The sequence below is a fragment of the Oncorhynchus clarkii genome, chromosome 11 (genome assembly GCF_045791955.1).
Source record: "Oncorhynchus clarkii lewisi isolate Uvic-CL-2024 chromosome 11, UVic_Ocla_1.0, whole genome shotgun sequence".
Lineage (NCBI taxonomy): Eukaryota > Metazoa > Chordata > Actinopteri > Salmoniformes > Salmonidae > Oncorhynchus > Oncorhynchus clarkii.
The window spans coordinates 540,384-556,747 of record NC_092157.1 but is presented as its reverse complement, the minus strand read 5'-3'; the positions used below and the strand labels follow the sequence as shown (position 1 = coordinate 556,747).

Below are 16,364 nucleotides of genomic sequence, written 5' to 3'. Positions count from 1 at the left end.
CTGAAGTTAAGCTGTTACAAAACTGTTGCTTTTGTAACACTGTAATTAACTAACACACTTTTAGGTAATTGTTTGCTAATAATGTAGGTCTAGTAGATTTTTATTAGATGTTTAAATGTATTTTCAAATGATAAAAAATAATGAGTTTTGAAAAAGTGAGATTAGAATAGAATAGAAAAGGGCTTATTATTGTTAATACTAACAAACAACATGTAAGAAAGATAGACACATCATGGTCTTAGACATTTGATTTATTAGGCCTAACTACATGATACATGTACAAAAGATCAACAGGAGGCTTTGTTTTGAGGCTTTGTCGTCCTATAGGAGGACTCCATTACGAATAAGCTCCAATCAAACGCCCAGTCAGTCATTCCCAACAGTACATACATACTGCTCCTTGTCATGAGCCACTGTCTGGATCAGTACAATCTCTATAGCATGGGAATCTAACAGGTATCATTTTAATGTCATTTCATATAAAAGTGCAATAAGATATGTACTGTATATTGGGTAGTTGACCTGACTTTTCGTATCCATGATGGCAAACACAAATATTATTTGACTTAAATTGGCTAAAATTGTGATATAATACTAAAAGCTTTGTTTTTAACTTGGATAATGAGTAGATTCATGCAGTGTATCATTTTGGATTCTTGCAATTTTGAACCAAACATGACAATTGTTCAATGGTGTGACTGTCCCAGGTTAAGGTTGTGGAACTTTGACCTTTGAAATGAATGAAAAATGTCATTTAATTCCCTTCACCTACTTCATAGTAATTACACAGAAATGTATTGCAATAAATAATAGTCCCCGAGTATAGTCATGATATTACCAAATAGTTATGATTAATTACATTTTGTCCCTAAAAGCACAGTTCTGTTATTAATCATTGATCCAGTATTTGGGCACCATTGCGCTGGGGAGGGTTCTCCTGGAATGAGGCAGTACAGAAGACATGGCTGGATCACATGACCTGAATACACTGGAAGCTTTATAGAAATATTTATCAAAATATTGCACTTCATTGCCATAAGAGGTCAGTTTCTTAGTCCTTTGGTGTGATGCCTTTTGAATGTTTATACTGAGTGTACAAAACATTAAGGACACCCGCTCGTTTCGTGACAGACTGACCAGGTGAATCCAGGTGAAAGCTATGATTGCTTATTGATGTCACTTCTTAAACCCACTTCTATCCGTGTAGATGAGGGGAGGAGACAGGTTATGGAATCATTTGTAAGCTTTGAGACAATTGAGACATGGATTGGGTATATGAGCCATTCAGAGGGTGAATGGACAAGACAAAATAGTTAAGTGCCTTTGAACAGGGTATAGTAGTAGGTGCCAAGTACACAGGTTTGTGTCAAGAACTGCAACCCTGCTGGGTTTTTCCACACTCAACAGTTTCCCCTGTGTATCAAGAATGGTCCACCACCCAAAGGACATCCAGCCAACTTGACACAACTGTAGGAAGCGTTGGAGTCAACATGGACCAGCATCCCTGTTGTACGAAAGACTATTGAGAGTAAATATTAGTTAATCATAGGGGACTGTAGCTCCACCCACCGGTGATGTCGAGCAGAGCAGGCCGGGCGATCTCTAACTGAGGAAACGGAAGTAACTAGAGAAAGTACACAAGCAAAGTAATAAGTTCCAGCCATCTCCTGTGATGACCTTTTTTAGTTAGCATTCTTTGTTTTAGCCAAGGCCAGTGTGCGCCCGTCAGAAACGTGAGTTCATAATTCTTACTCTTCATGTGTTGTGGACACACTTGTCTTGGTTATGCTACATAGTGTTTTTACAGCAAGCTAGCATCTGTAAGCTTGCTGACCCTGTTGTTTATATCATCTAATTTCAGTGTATTGTATAATGTCCACCAGTGTCTAGTCTTATATGAGCTGTGGTTGTATGGATGTTTACTGTATAGATTATGTGGGTTTTGTGTTAGCAATGAGCCTTGTGGATGTAGCTATATACATTCAAGTTCATGCAGTTGTGTGAGGATGATGGTGCAGCTGGATAGTCCTGTGCAGTTGCACTCCTCTGATCATTCATTAGTGAAGTCACAGCCATGTTGTTAGGTTGTATTGCCCTGTGCAGCATTAAACTACCTCAACTGGAATACTAACAGTCTGTCATCCGTGCTCTTACAAGCACCTGGGAGAGAACACATAGTGCTAAGAATAAACAGCCCAACAGGTCCTCCACTACAGAAACTGAGAAGCATTGTAGTCAACATGGGCCTGTGGGAAGCATTGTAGTCAACATGGGCCTGAGAGAAGCATTGTAGTCAACATGGGCCTGTGGGAAGCATTGTAGTCAACATGGGCCTGTGGGAAGCATTGTAGTCAACATGGGCCTGAGAGAAGCATTGTAGTCAACATGGGCCTGAGAGAAGCATTGTAGTCAACATGGGCCAGTGGGAAGCATTGTAGTCAACATGGGCCTGAGAGAAGCTATGTAGTCAACATGGGCCTGTGGGAAGCATTGTAGTCAACATGGGCCTGTGGGAAGCATTTTGGTCAACATGGGCCTGAGAGAAGCATTGTAGTCAACATGGGCCTGTGGGAAGCATTGTAGTCAACATGGGCTTGTGGGAAGCATTGTAGTCAACATGGGCCTGTGGGAAGCATTGTAGTCAACATGGGCCTGAGAGAAGCATTGTAGTCAACATGGACCTGTGGGAAGCATTGTAGTCAACATGGGCCTGAGAGAAGCATTGTAGTCAACATCGGCCTGACGAATTGAGGCTGAGGGCAAAAGGGGCGGGTGCAACTCAATATTAAGAAGGTGTCCTTAATAATACTATATTGACCATTTAAGTGTAAAAAACAATGAAAACATGTTGTGGTGGAATCATATGGAAGCCTTACTGTTAACAAAAAGACTGTGGTAAAATCATGTTTTTATTTGACCTTTATTTAACCAGGTATTTATATATATAACCCTAACCCTTTATTTAACCAGGTATTTATATATATAACCCTAACCCTTTATTTAACCAGGTAGGCCAGATCACCTTTATTTAACCAGGTAGGCCAGATCACCTTTATTTAACCAGGTATTTATATATATAACCCTTTATTTAACCAGGTAGACCAGCACAGAACAAGTTCTCATTTACAACTGAGACCTGGCCAAGATAAGGCAAAGCAGCACGACAAAAAACAACACAGTCAATAATACAATAGAACATCTATATACAGTGTGTGCAAATGGAGTAAGGAGGTAAGGCAATAAATAGGCCATACTGGAACGAATTGCAAAAATCACTGAAGTTGGAGACTTATATCTCCCTCACTAACTTTAAACATCAGCTATCTGAGCAGCTCACCGATCGCTGCAGCTGTACACAGTCCATCTGTAAATAGCCCATCCAATCTACCTACCTCATCCCCATATGGTTTTTATTGACTTTTTTTGCTCTTTTGCACACCAGACCCATCCATTCTAAATAATAGCGGGGCGATTTCGATGGAATACGTTGTCTTGCTTAAATGGTCCGCTGGAATAACGTATTGGTTTCTCAGTAAGTACCATATTAACAATGTACAGGGGTACTGGAGTGATGGAGGTAGATATGTATAGTGGTAAGGTGACTAGGCATCAGGATATATGATAAACAGAGTAGCAGCAGTGTATATGATGATTATATATGAATGTATGTAGAGTCAGTATAAATGTGTGGCAGGTAGCCTAGTGGTTAGAGCTTTGGGCCAGTAACCTAAAGGTTGCTGGATCGAATCACCAAGGTGAAAATCTCTCTTTCTGAACAAGGCAGTTAACCCACTGTTCCCCAGTAGGCCATCAATGTAAATGAGAATTTGTTCTTAACTGACTTGCCTAGTTTGATAAAGGTTCAATTAAAATGTTCAGAGTCCTGTGGGTGTGCATAGAGACAGTGTAAGTAAAACAAGGATCAACTCAGTCTGTGTTGCCATTATGTTAGCTTAGACTGCTTCTCCTGAGTGGTCTAAGCCACTGCATCTCAGTGCTAAAGGTGTCACTGCAGACCCTGGTTTGATTCCAGGCTGTATCACAACTGGCCGTGATTGAGAGTCCCATAGAGCGGCGCACAATTGGCCGGGGTAGATTGTCATTCTAAATAAGAATTGGTTGACTTTCCTAGTTAGGATAAGCTCAGGAGCCTGTTTGTGTCAGACATGATGCTTTGGCTTGAGTCTAACAATTTTCTGGACATTCACGTGAAAAACAGTTGTACTGCACTAGTGCTAAAACATCGATATTCCCCAAGTTTAGCATGCATGTCTTTGCAGGGGGGACTCTTATTTTGAGAATTAAAAAATAATCAATCATGCTGGCAGCATAATATCCTGCTGCTAGCAGAACGGTAAGAGTCCCCTCAGAGCACTGGTTCTGATGTCTGCAAGAACGTGTGCATCGAAAAATGATGACACTTTGAGGACTGGCTCCACGAACTGCTATCTGCTGCCCCCCGGTGGATACATGTCAGAGTAGAGACACGAGACAAACGTTTGAATTAAAGTTGAAGTTTTGTTTTTACCTTTATTTAACTAGGCAAGTCAGTTAAGAACAAATTCTTATTTACAATTACGGCCTACCGGGGCAGAACGAGAGGTCGGGGTTTCGATCCGGCAACTTTTCTGTTACTGGTCCAACGCTCTAACCACCTGCCGCCACGTATTTATTTGATATGCTAGAAATGATTGGACATGCGCATTTACATTTGGGACTGACACTGTTTATTACGTTTACTGAGCACTCCAGTCCTTCCCAAAAGTATAATGCAAACGGTACCAGACCCATCTATTTCGTCCCTCCATATTTTCCGTAGCTTATCGTAACAAGGAAATATGCCAAAGTTCAGGGTCGTCACTAGTTACCACAACCACAAAGTCCTAAACCCCCCTATTTTTAAAATGCATCTTAACGTTTAACTTTATACCTAAATTTAACCACACTGCTAACCTTATGCCTAATACTAACCTCAAATTAAGACCAAAAAACACGTTTTTATTTTCATTAATATTTACGTTATAGCCCATTTTTACTTTGTGGCTGTAATAACTAGTGGAAACCAAAGTTCAATGGCTGGAGACATTGGCCGTGTTCGAGAGCATCAACACCGTGATGTATCATAGGAAAATTGTAAATGACTGACTGATCTACAACTAACATTGACAAGTTATTTATGATGCGAGGTTACTTGTAGATCACTCAGCCTCGACTTGCCTTTAAAGTCGGCTGAAATGTCGAACGCTCCCATTGTTGCAAGAGGCGAACTCTGGCCTCACAATACACTGTAACACATTCACCATTCCTGCGTAGACGCTTGCGAATAGACAGTGTTTGTGCATTGCACGGGCTTGATTGTGGTTGCATATCTGTGGATAGTTTAGCTTCAAGTATCAGTTTACTTACTTATTTTACCACCGCAATGCACAGAGTAAAGGTAGTTTTTGGTCATTTATCGCCACCGAACACGTTCAAAACCCACAGTGTTCCTATTGTCTCCGGGGCAAAATGTAGTGCTTTATCCGCCAGTCCAGATGATATAGTGGTGGTCCACGGGCTGAGGACTGCTATCGGCAAGGCTAAAAAAGGATCTTTCAAGGTAAGGAGGACTAACGTCGCGTTCAAAACAACTGGGAAAAAGCTCAGATTGGGAAAAATCTATTTGAATGGTGCTTCTACACCTGCATTGCTTGACTACTTGCTTTGATATACCAGCTGATGTAAGAAGGGCTATATAAATACATTTGATTTGATCCAACTCGAATTCCAACTCCGGAACGCGTTTCTCTTTCTAGAGCTCCGACTTCCCAGACTGAAAATCACTGACGTCATGATTTGACCTCGTATTTTCCCGAGTTTCCAGTTGTTATGAACGCGGCATTAGCCCTTGATCATGACTCAATTCCATTACATTACACATACAGTACCTTCAGAAAGTATTCATACTCCTGACTTATTCCACATTTTGTTGTGTTAAAGCCTGAATTCAAAATGGATGAAAAAAAATAAAGAAATCTCATCCACCTACACACAATACCCTTTAACAGCGGTACCAAAACTAGGGGTGGGGTCGCCAGATATGAAAATGTGGTCAAAGGAGTATTTCAAAAATCCTTTAAAAAAAACAAAAAAACATTAATAAATAAATATATATATATATATATATATATAATAAATTGTGTGTGTGTGTGTATATATATATATATATCTCAATCATTGTAATGTGGTTAACCTTAAAAATGTAAATTACAATTATTCTAATCTAAAAGATCAAATTCAATGCGAGAGTGCCCTTAGATCATGGGAAAAGACTGCACTTGACCGTTGCACATAAATCATGGTGAACGGCTGGGCCTGCTACGCTATGAAATTAAAAAACTACTGCAGAGATATTGATATTATCAGCTGTAATTGATATAGTGAAACCAATGTGTGGGGAGGCAGAGGCAAAGAGAACTCACATCAATAAATGTGTCAGGTAAAACTGTTAAACAAAGAATTTATGCTCTGACTGAACGACTCAAAAACGGCCCAGCTGATGTTCTCCAAATGGACGTTAGCTTTGAGGGTCGATGCCCATGCATTGATTTTTGTTTGCTGTACATGTCGGGGGATGCTATTCACAAGGACATATTGTTCTGTCTCACGATTCTCAAGCATGAAACGGCACAGGGGATGTTCAGTGTGCTGCGTGACTATATTGATGAAAAACAGATTCCATATGGGATCAAATGGTGGGCTTTTGCACAGAAGGGGCTCCATCTATGGCGGAACGGCGGGCAGACCTCTGCACTCTAGTTATGAATGAGTCTCCCTCTGCCATATGGACTCATTGTATGATACACAGAGAGCAACTGGCGGAAAAAGAGCTGAGCACAGAGCTCTGATATACTGCCGTAAGTAACTTTGATTGTAAACTACATCATACCACATCCACTACGCACACACCTCTTCACAAAACTGTGGAGCTATGGGATCATAGTATGATGATGTTCTATTTCACAATGAGGCTTGGTGGTTATCGAGGGGGAGTGTTCTATTTCACACCGAGGCTTGGTGGTTATCGAGGGGGAGTGTTCTATTTCACACCGAGGCTTGGTGGTTATCGAGGGGGAGTGTTCTATTTCACACAGAGGCTTGGTGGTTATCGAGGGGGAGTGTTCTATTTCACACCGAGGCTTGGTGGTTATCGAGGGGGAGTGTTCTATTTCACACCGAGGCTTGGTGGTTATCGAGGGGGAGTGTTCTATTTCACACCGAGGCTTGGTGGTTATCGAGGGGGAGTGTTCTATTTCACACCGAGGCTTGGTGGTTATCGAGGGGGAGTGTTGGAAAGATGTTTCACATTGAGAGAGGAACTGTTGTTATTCACAATGGATGTAAAAAGAACAGACTTGGTTGATTTTCTGTGTAATGAAAAGAAAATAACAGGAAACAGCATCAGCAATTGTCCCACACTAGTGGTGATTGCTCATCTCCAATGCTTGGAAGAGCATTTTGGGACCTTCTTCCCAATCCGTTTGACTGTGATCCTGGCTCAGTTGACATAAGTGAAATTGAACAGCTGATTGAGCTGTCATGTGACCGAATGCTTCAGACAACGCATTCACGGGTCACTACGAAGGAGTTTTGGTTCCTGACTCAAAGGGAATAAATACCCTGCCGTCACCTCTGAGCATTAATGCTGAGTTCAAAACAACTGGGAAGTCAGAAAGAAACGAGCTCCGACTGGGAAAAATCTTTTGAACAGTCATCCAACTCGGAATTCCAACTCGGGAACTTGGGCCTTTTTCTAGAGCTCCGACTTTCCGACCTGAAGATCACTGACGTCATGATTTGACCTTTTTCAGAGTTTCCAGTTGGCTTAAAAGCACCATAAAACGAATGGTAGGCTACTCTCCGCCAGCCCATGTCTGTGTGAAGCTGGATTCAGTGCTCTCGTCTGCATTAAAACCAAAACCAGGTTGGATGTCAGCAGAGCTGCAGTGCACACTGTCGACCACGCCCCCTGACTTTGAGAAGCTCTGCATCAAGCACACCCATCTCATTAGTAAGATACGTTTATAAGATACGATACATTAGTAAGATACGTTATGTTTGCAATCGACAAGGTAAAAATTGGTCATTCTGCCCCTGAGCAAGGCAGTTAACCCACTGTTCCCCGGGCGCTGAAGACGTGGATGTCGATTAAGGCTGGGTTAAATGCGGAAGACACATTTATTTTTGGCTGTCATAGCCCCATTTTAAAATTATGTGATGGTGAGTTGAGAAGACAATCAGAAATACTGTTAGAATGTTTTTCAATTGACTGCCATAGCCCCAAATAAAAAACGAAACATTGGCTGTTACTTACGTTTTTTTTTTCACATGATTGGGTTCGTGAGAATTTTCAGATATCAAAATGGGTTTGCGGGCCAAAAATGTTTGGGAACCCCTGCCCTATAATAACAGTGATAACATGTTTTTTAAAACATTTTGTGATCTGTATTGAAAATGAAATACAGAAATATTACATTTACATAAGTTTTCAAACCCCTAAATCAGTACATGTTAGAATCAGATTGAAGCAACTCCAGTGTGGATTTGGCCTGTGTTTAAGGTTATTCTCCTGCTGAAAGATTAATGAATCTCCCAGTGTCTGGTGGAAAGCAGACTGAACCAGGTTTTATTCTAGGATTTTGCCTGTGCTTAGCTCCATTCTGTTTTTCCCTAGTCCTTGCCGATGACAAGCATACCAATAACATGATGCAGCCACCATCATGCTTGAAAATATGAAAAGAGGTACAAAGTGATGTGTTGTGTGGGATTTGATCCAAACATAACACTTCGTATTCAGGACATAAAGTTCATTTCTTTGCCCCATTTTTTGCAGTATTACTTTAGTGCCTTGTTGCAAACAGGATGCATGTTTTGGAATATTGTTATTCTATCTTTTCACTCTGTCAATTAGGTTAGTATTGTGGAGTAACTGCAATGTTGTTGATCCATCCTCAGTTTTCTTTTGCAATTTTTCATGGCCTTCCTCTGACACCGCCTGATAGCGATTTTGGATGGCATGGAGCTCGGCCCCAGTGATGTACTAGGCTGTCCACACCACCCTCTGTAGCGCTTTGCCATACCAAACTGTGAATCAGCCAGTCAAGATGATCTCTGGTGCAGCTGTAAAACTTTTAGGGTCCGAGGGCCAAATCTTTTCAGCCTTCTGAGGGGGAAGAGGCACTGTCATGCCCTCTTAACATGGTCCGCACAGTCGTTAAGTCCTTAGTGTTGTGGATACTAAGGAACTTGAAGCTCTCGACCCGCTCCACTACATCCCTGTCGATGTGGATTGGGGCGTGTTCGGCCCTCCTTTTCCTGTAGTCCATGATCAGCTCCTTGGGCTTACTGCTAAATCTCTGACTCATCAGCATTGTTGATCAGGCCTACAACCGCTGTGTCATCAGCGAACTTGATGAAGGTATTGGTCATGCGTGGCCACGCAGTTGTAGATGAACAGGGAGTACAGGAGGGGACTAAGCACACACCCCTGAGGGGTCCCTGTGTTGAGGGTCAGTGTGGCATAGGTGTTTTTGGCTACCCTCACCACCTGGGGTCAGCCCATTAGGAAGTCCAGGATCCAGTTGTGGAGGGTGGTGTACAGACCCAGTGTCCTAAGCTTGGTGATGAGATTGGAGGGGACTATGTTGTTGAACGCTGAGCTGTAGAACATCATTCTCACATAGTTACTTCCCCTTTTGTCCAGGTGGGAGATGTCAGTGTGGAGTGCGATTGAGATTGCGTCATCTGTAGATCTGTTGGGGCGGTATTTGAATTGGAGTGTGTCTAGGGTGTCTGGGATGATGGTGTCATGACCTGCGTTTCAAAGCACTTCATAATTACAGATGATGAAAACATTGACAAAGTTGAAATTCATGCATGGCTAAACAGTGCATGGCTAAACAGAAAATACATATGTTATGTACAACAAGCTGCACCATTAAGGCACCAACCACTGCAACTAGTCTCCAACCACTGCAACTAGTCTCCAACCACTGCAACTAGTCTCCAACCACTGCAACTAGTCTCCAACCACTGCAATTAGTCTCCAACCACTGCAACTAGTCTCCAACCCCTGCAACTAGTCTCCAACCACTGCAACTAGTCTCCAACCACTGCAACTAGTCTCCAACCACTGCATCTAGTCTCCAACCACTGCATCTAGTCACCAACCACTGCAACTAGTCTCCAACCACTGCAACTAGTCACCATCCACTGCAACTAGTCTCCAACCCTTGCATCTAGTCACCAACCCCTGCATCTAGTCACCAACCCCTGCATCTAGTCACCAACCCCTGCATCTAGTCACCAACCACTGCATCTAGTCACCAACCACTGCATCTAGTCACCAACCACTGCATCTAGTCACCAACCACTGCATCTAGTCACCAACCACTGCAACTAGTCACCAACCACTGCAACTAGTCACCAATATAATTTGGAATGTAGCAACTAGTGTTGTGCGGGTCAGCTGTTTGTTCACCCGCCTGCAATTTCTAATAACTCATCTGCAACCACTGACTATATGTGATAAAGTGAAAATCAGAGGTCCAGACCCGACCATAACCCGCCAATATAGAAAATGTGCTGTACAGTCAGAGACGGTGGAACTTTTTTTGACAGGCCTATGTTTCTGCTTATAATTTCTGACATTTTGGCAGACTATTTGTTAGTCAACTTGTCTATAATTTAGATGCATTTCAGCTTTTCTTCGGTCACTTGTTGCCCTAGAAGACTAAATAAACACAAATGTCATGAATCGATAGAATGAATGCTTCAATCTAGTTGACATCTGTAAAAAATGTCCCTCATCTCTGCTTCTCTTGCACACCAAATATGTTTAGAGACGCTACAAACTTCACATGCGTAGATCTATGGGCGTGCGCTAGGTGGAGTCAGATTTTATTTTTAGAAACACACCTTTTGATAACGCGATACCTTGCTGGTCCAGACTCCCATATAGCAACATTCACAAGGGGGTGACAGAGGTTTTCTTATTGTCTTCTCATTTGTGGTGGAAGCAAAAGAGGAGTTTCTCTTTTTGCCTCGTTTTACCTTGCTAGCTATTTGGATTAACACTGCAAACTAGCTAGCCTTTTAGCTTCCCACATCTCCATGTGAAATAATCTGATTTATAATGAAATAATATGCCCTGGCATATCCTGATTTGATATGTTGATTCAATGCATTCGCTCCGATATCAGCAAAAAAATAATCATATTTTTGTCACAGAATAAGAAGCACATCTATCTATTTTCACGTTTCAAAATAGACTTATCACTTCTAAACCACCTGTTTTTGGATTCTAATAAGGCTACATAATGGTACAGTGCCTTGCGAAAGTATTCGGCCCCCTTGAACTTTGCGACCTTTTGCCACATTTCAGGCTTCAAACATAAAGATATAAAACTGTATTTTTTTGTGAAGAATCAACAACAAGTGGGACACAATCATGAAGTGGAACGACATTTATTGGATATTTCAAACTTTTTTAACAAATCAAAAACTGAAAAATTGGGCGTGCAAAATTATTCAGCCCCTTTACTTTCAGTGCAGAAAACTCTCTCCAGAAGTTCAGTGAGGATCTCTGAATGATCCAATGTTGACCTAAATGACTAATGATGATAAATACAATCCACCTGTGTGTAATCAAGTCTCCGTATAAATGCACCTGCACTGTGATAGTCTCAGAGGTCCGTTAAAAGCGCAGAGAGCATCATGAAGAACAAGGAACACGCCAGGCAGGTCTGAGATACTGTTGTGAAGAAGTTTAAAACTGTTGTAAGAAGTTTGAAATATCCAATAAATGTCGTTCCACTTCATGATTGTGTCCCACTTGTTGTTGATTCTTCACAAAAAAATACAGTTTTATATCTTTATGTTTGAAGCCTGAAATGTGGCAAAAGGTCGCAAAGTTCAAGGGGGCCGAATACTTTCGCAAGGCACTGTAATTGTTTGAACAGACGCTGAGATTATATTTGGTTATCGATGCAAAATAGGCTGCTTATTTAACGCCAAGCTAAACCAAGATGGCGATTTTGGAGTTGAAGAGACTTTAAAGTTAGCTTCCCATATCTGCATGTGAAATAATCAGATTTATAATGAAATAATATGCCCTGGCAAATGTTCTTATACTTGCCAGTGTAATTTACAACGTTGTCCCAGTTTGATATGCCGCATCAATGTATTCACTCCCATATCAGCTTAAAAATGTTTTGGTCACAGAGAAAAAGCACATTTCCTCAACTGTTTTTACCAGCAATCTGGAATCACTAGTTATTACTTATAAAGAAAAATACAAAATATAACATGTAAAGTGTTGGTCCCATGTTTCATGAGATGAAAGATCCCAGAAATGTTATATATGTTGTGCACATATATTTGTTTACATCCCTGTTAGTGAGCATGTGTCCTTTGCCAAGATAACATATCCACTTGGCAGGTGTGACATATGAAGAAGGCACTGAATAATCTCAGCCATTGTTCAAATAATAAACCAAACAACATTGTAGCCATATTATACTGAACAAAAATATAAACGCAACATGTAACAATTTCAACCATTTTACTGAGGTACAGTTCATATAAGGAAAAGTAAATTGAAGTACATTTATTAGGCACTAATCTATGGATTTCACATGACTGGGAATAGAAAAAAGTAGAGGCTTTGATCAGAAAACCAGTCAGTATCTGGTGTAACCACCATGCGACGTGTCACATCTCCTTTTCATGATCAGGCTGATGATTGTGGCCTGTGGAATGTTGTCCCCCTCTTCAATGGCTGTGCGAAGTTGCAGGAACTGGAACACGCTGTCATACACGTCGATCCAGAGCATCCCAAACATGCTCAGAGGACGGGGCGGCAGGGTAACGTAATGGTTAGAGCGTTGGACTAGTAACCGGAAGGTTGCAAACCCCCGAGCTGACAAGGTACAAATCTGTTGATCTGCCCCTGAACAAGGCAGTTAACCCACTGTTCCTAGGCCGTCATTGAAAATAAGAATTTGTTCTTAACTGACTTGCCTAGTTAAATAAAGGTTAAAAAATAAATAAATGGGTGGCAGGCCATGGGAGAACTGGGACATTTTCAGCTTCCAGATATTGTATACAGATCCTTGTGACGTGGGGCTGTGCATTATCATGCATGAGGTGATGGCGGCGGATGAATGGAACGGCAATGGGCCTCAGGATCTCGTCACTGTATCTCTGTGCATTCAAATTGCCATTGTTAAAATCCAGTTGTGTTTGTTTATACCTACCCATACCATAACGCCGTTGCCACCATGAGGCACTCTGTTGACATCGGTAAACCGCTCGCCCACACAACGCCATACATGTGGACTGTGGTTGTGAGGCCGGTTGGGCGTACTGCCAAATTCTACGTTGGATGCAGCTCATGCTAGAGAAATTAACATTACAATTCTCTGGCAACAGATCTGGTCAGCATGCCAATTTCTCGTTCCCTCTAAACTTGACATCTGTGGCATTGTGTTGTGTCAAAACGGCACATTTTAGTGTGACCTTTTATTGTCCCCAGCACAAGGTGATGGGACATAAACCTAACCACTTCAATTACTAATTTATCTGAACAGGGGGGAAAAACACCACCAAATTCACTGAGAATACAAACAGTATGTTGAACAAACAATGCTCCACGTCCCAGCTTTATAGTACTGGTCAAACATTGAGAACTGACACTGTGTACTGGCTGTTGGGGTTAATGTGGGGTTTGGAGGGTCCATTGGTGGCTTGTGGCCATGTTTTAATCATTGTTAAGGAATTTAGTCCAAATCAGACTTTAGCTACTATAGTTATTGAATATTATATGAATCCTATAAACAATTTGGGTGCAATCAATTAGCTTAATTTCTCAAAGTGTAATCTTTCAACAAAATAATGTTTCAGAAATGCTAATCGTATCTGTTTCTAACTACCGAAACAATTTCAGAACAATCTGAGATGGTGGGTGTCAAATCCTCTTCTCCTTTGTGAGGTGGAATGACCAATGTGTAACTCAATGTTCTGTCTGTCTGTCTGTCAGGACACCACTCCAGACGAGCTGTTGAGTTGTGTGATGACAGCGGTCCTGGTAGATGTGGGACTGTCACCTGAGAGACTAGGGGACATCTGTGTGGGTGAGTAATCAATGGCTACCTACCTCATAGAAGACCTATGATAAGGGTTTGTAAGTCATGTTTAATGTATACTTTAGCAGTAATATTTTTCTGACCTCTAGGTAATGTTCTACAGCCTGGGGCAGGTGCTCTCATGGCCAGAGTGGCTCACTTCCTCAGGTGAGTCTGCCTTAGTGTTAGATATGACTCACAGGTAAATAGAATGGCACTGAATGGTTTTAACCAGGAATGTATGTCTTTCCTAGTGAGTTCCCAGAGACTGTTCCTGTCTACACCGTCAACAGGATGTGTTCCTCTGGACTACAGGCTCTGTTCAACATCGCAGGTAATAATCCCACATATTACAGTGTTAGTGTGTAGGCATATGTAACTAGATTAACTCTTTAGCCCTCATTTGTGGCTACAAACTCCATCTTTAGGAACTATCACACAACCATGATAGAGTTGATTTAGTTAACATGTGTTTTCTCTATGTTCCAGGAGCCATCAGGAGTGGGTCATATGATATGGGTCTGGCCTGTGGGTTAGTATAGTCTCCTGTTTTAACCTTGTATGCCTTAATAAGAATGGATCCTATTTCACTCTTAATATAAAGTACAGGTTCCTGAACAGTATAGAAGTTGAACCTACAGTGGGGAGAACAAGTATTTGATACACTGCCAATTTTGCAGGTTTTCCTACTTACAAGCAATTACTTAAAAATCATACAATGGGATTTTCTGGATTTTTGTTTTAGATTCCGCCTCTCACAGTTGAAGTGTACCTATGATAAAAATGGCAGACCTCTACATGCTTTGTAAGTAGGAAAACCTGCAAAATCGGCAGTGTATCAAATACTTGTTCTCCCCACTGTATAACCTGCCGACACAGTCCAGGTTCCTGAACAGTATAGAAGTTGAACCTATAACCTGCCGAAACAGTCCAGGTTCCTAAATGGCTACAGTTATTTTGTCTTGTCTCCAGAGTGGAGAGCATGTCTCTGCGTGACGCTGGGGAACCAGGCGATGTGAGCTCCAGACTTATGGACTATGAGAAGGCTAGAGACTGTGTCATACCTATGGGGTAAGGTTGTGCATAACCATTTATATGAATTATGGCAAGGCTATATGAATAATGGCTAGGCTATATGATGCTATGTGAATAATGGCTAGGCTATATGATGCTATGTGAATAATGGCTAGGCTATATGATGCTATGTGAATAATGGCTAGGCTATACAAATCTAGCGGCAATGTCGTTGACAAAGGCTGATTAGAAAGTTTCACAGAGAATTGGAAATGTATGTTGGGTATTGCAAGTTTGCAACAACGTATCCAGTTAATGCTAGCTCAGTGTGTTATTCCCCTGTTCCTCTGAACACAGTACAGTAGCAGCAGTTAGAATATAGAATGTGTTCCTGTTCCTCTGAACACAGTACAGTAGCAGCAGTTAGAATATAGAATGTGTCCCTGTTCCTCTGAAGACAGTACAGTAGCAGCAGTTAGAATATAGAATGTGTCCCTGTTCCTCTGAAGACAGTACAGTAGCAGCAGTTAGAATATAGAATGTGTCCCTGTTCCTCTGAACACAGTACAGTAGCAGCAGTTAGAATATAGAATGTGTTCCTGTTCCTCTGAACACAGTACAGTAGCAACAGTTAGAATATAGAATGTGTCCCTGTTCCTCTGAACACAGTACAGTAGCAGCAGTTAGAATATAGAATGTGTCCCTGTTCCTCTGAACACAGTACAGTAGCAGCAGTTAGAATATAGAATGTGTCCCTGTTCCTCTGAACACAGTACAGTAGCAGCAGTTAGAATATAGAATGTGTTCCTGTTCCTCTGAACACAGTACAGTAGCAGCAGTTAGAATATAGAATGTGTTCCTGTTCCTCTGAAGACAGTACAGTAGCAGTAGTTAGAATATAGAATGTGTTCCTGTTCCTCTGAACACAGTACAGTAGCAGCAGTTAGAATATAGAATGTGTCCCTGTTCCTCTGAACACAGTACAGTAGCAGCAGTTAGAATATAGAATGTGTTCCTGTTCCTCTGAACACAGTACAGTAGCAACAGTTAGAATATAGAATGTGTCCCTGTTCCTCTGAACACAGTACAGTAGCAGCAGTTAGAATATAGAATGTGTCCCTGTTCCTCTGAACACAGTACAGTAGCAGCAGTTAGAATATAGAATGTGTTCCTGTTCCTCTGAACACA

The 16,364-nt window shown here is 41.5% G+C and overlaps 1 protein-coding gene across 3 annotated transcripts in view; it reads left to right on the top strand.

Annotated features, from left to right (window-relative positions):
- LOC139420115 (acetyl-CoA acyltransferase 1) overlaps window positions 1–16,364 on the top strand; it is a 30,514-nt gene that overhangs the window by 2,986 nt on the left and 11,164 nt on the right. Inside the window, exons 1-6 of one of the 3 annotated variants that reach the window (XM_071169845.1) lie at window positions 1,649–1,733; window positions 14,078–14,171; window positions 14,273–14,330; window positions 14,417–14,496; window positions 14,652–14,694; window positions 15,135–15,233. In XM_071169845.1, coding sequence (XP_071025946.1) covers window positions 14,111–14,171; window positions 14,273–14,330; window positions 14,417–14,496; window positions 14,652–14,694; window positions 15,135–15,233 — 341 coding nt within the window. In that variant the 5' untranslated portion in view covers window positions 1,649–1,733; window positions 14,078–14,110. Of the gene's footprint in view, window positions 1–1,648; window positions 1,734–5,071; window positions 5,600–14,077; window positions 14,172–14,272; window positions 14,331–14,416; window positions 14,497–14,651; window positions 14,695–15,134; window positions 15,234–16,364 lie in introns of those variants that run through there. The other 2 variants (XM_071169844.1, XM_071169846.1) reach the window with 2 other exon arrangements.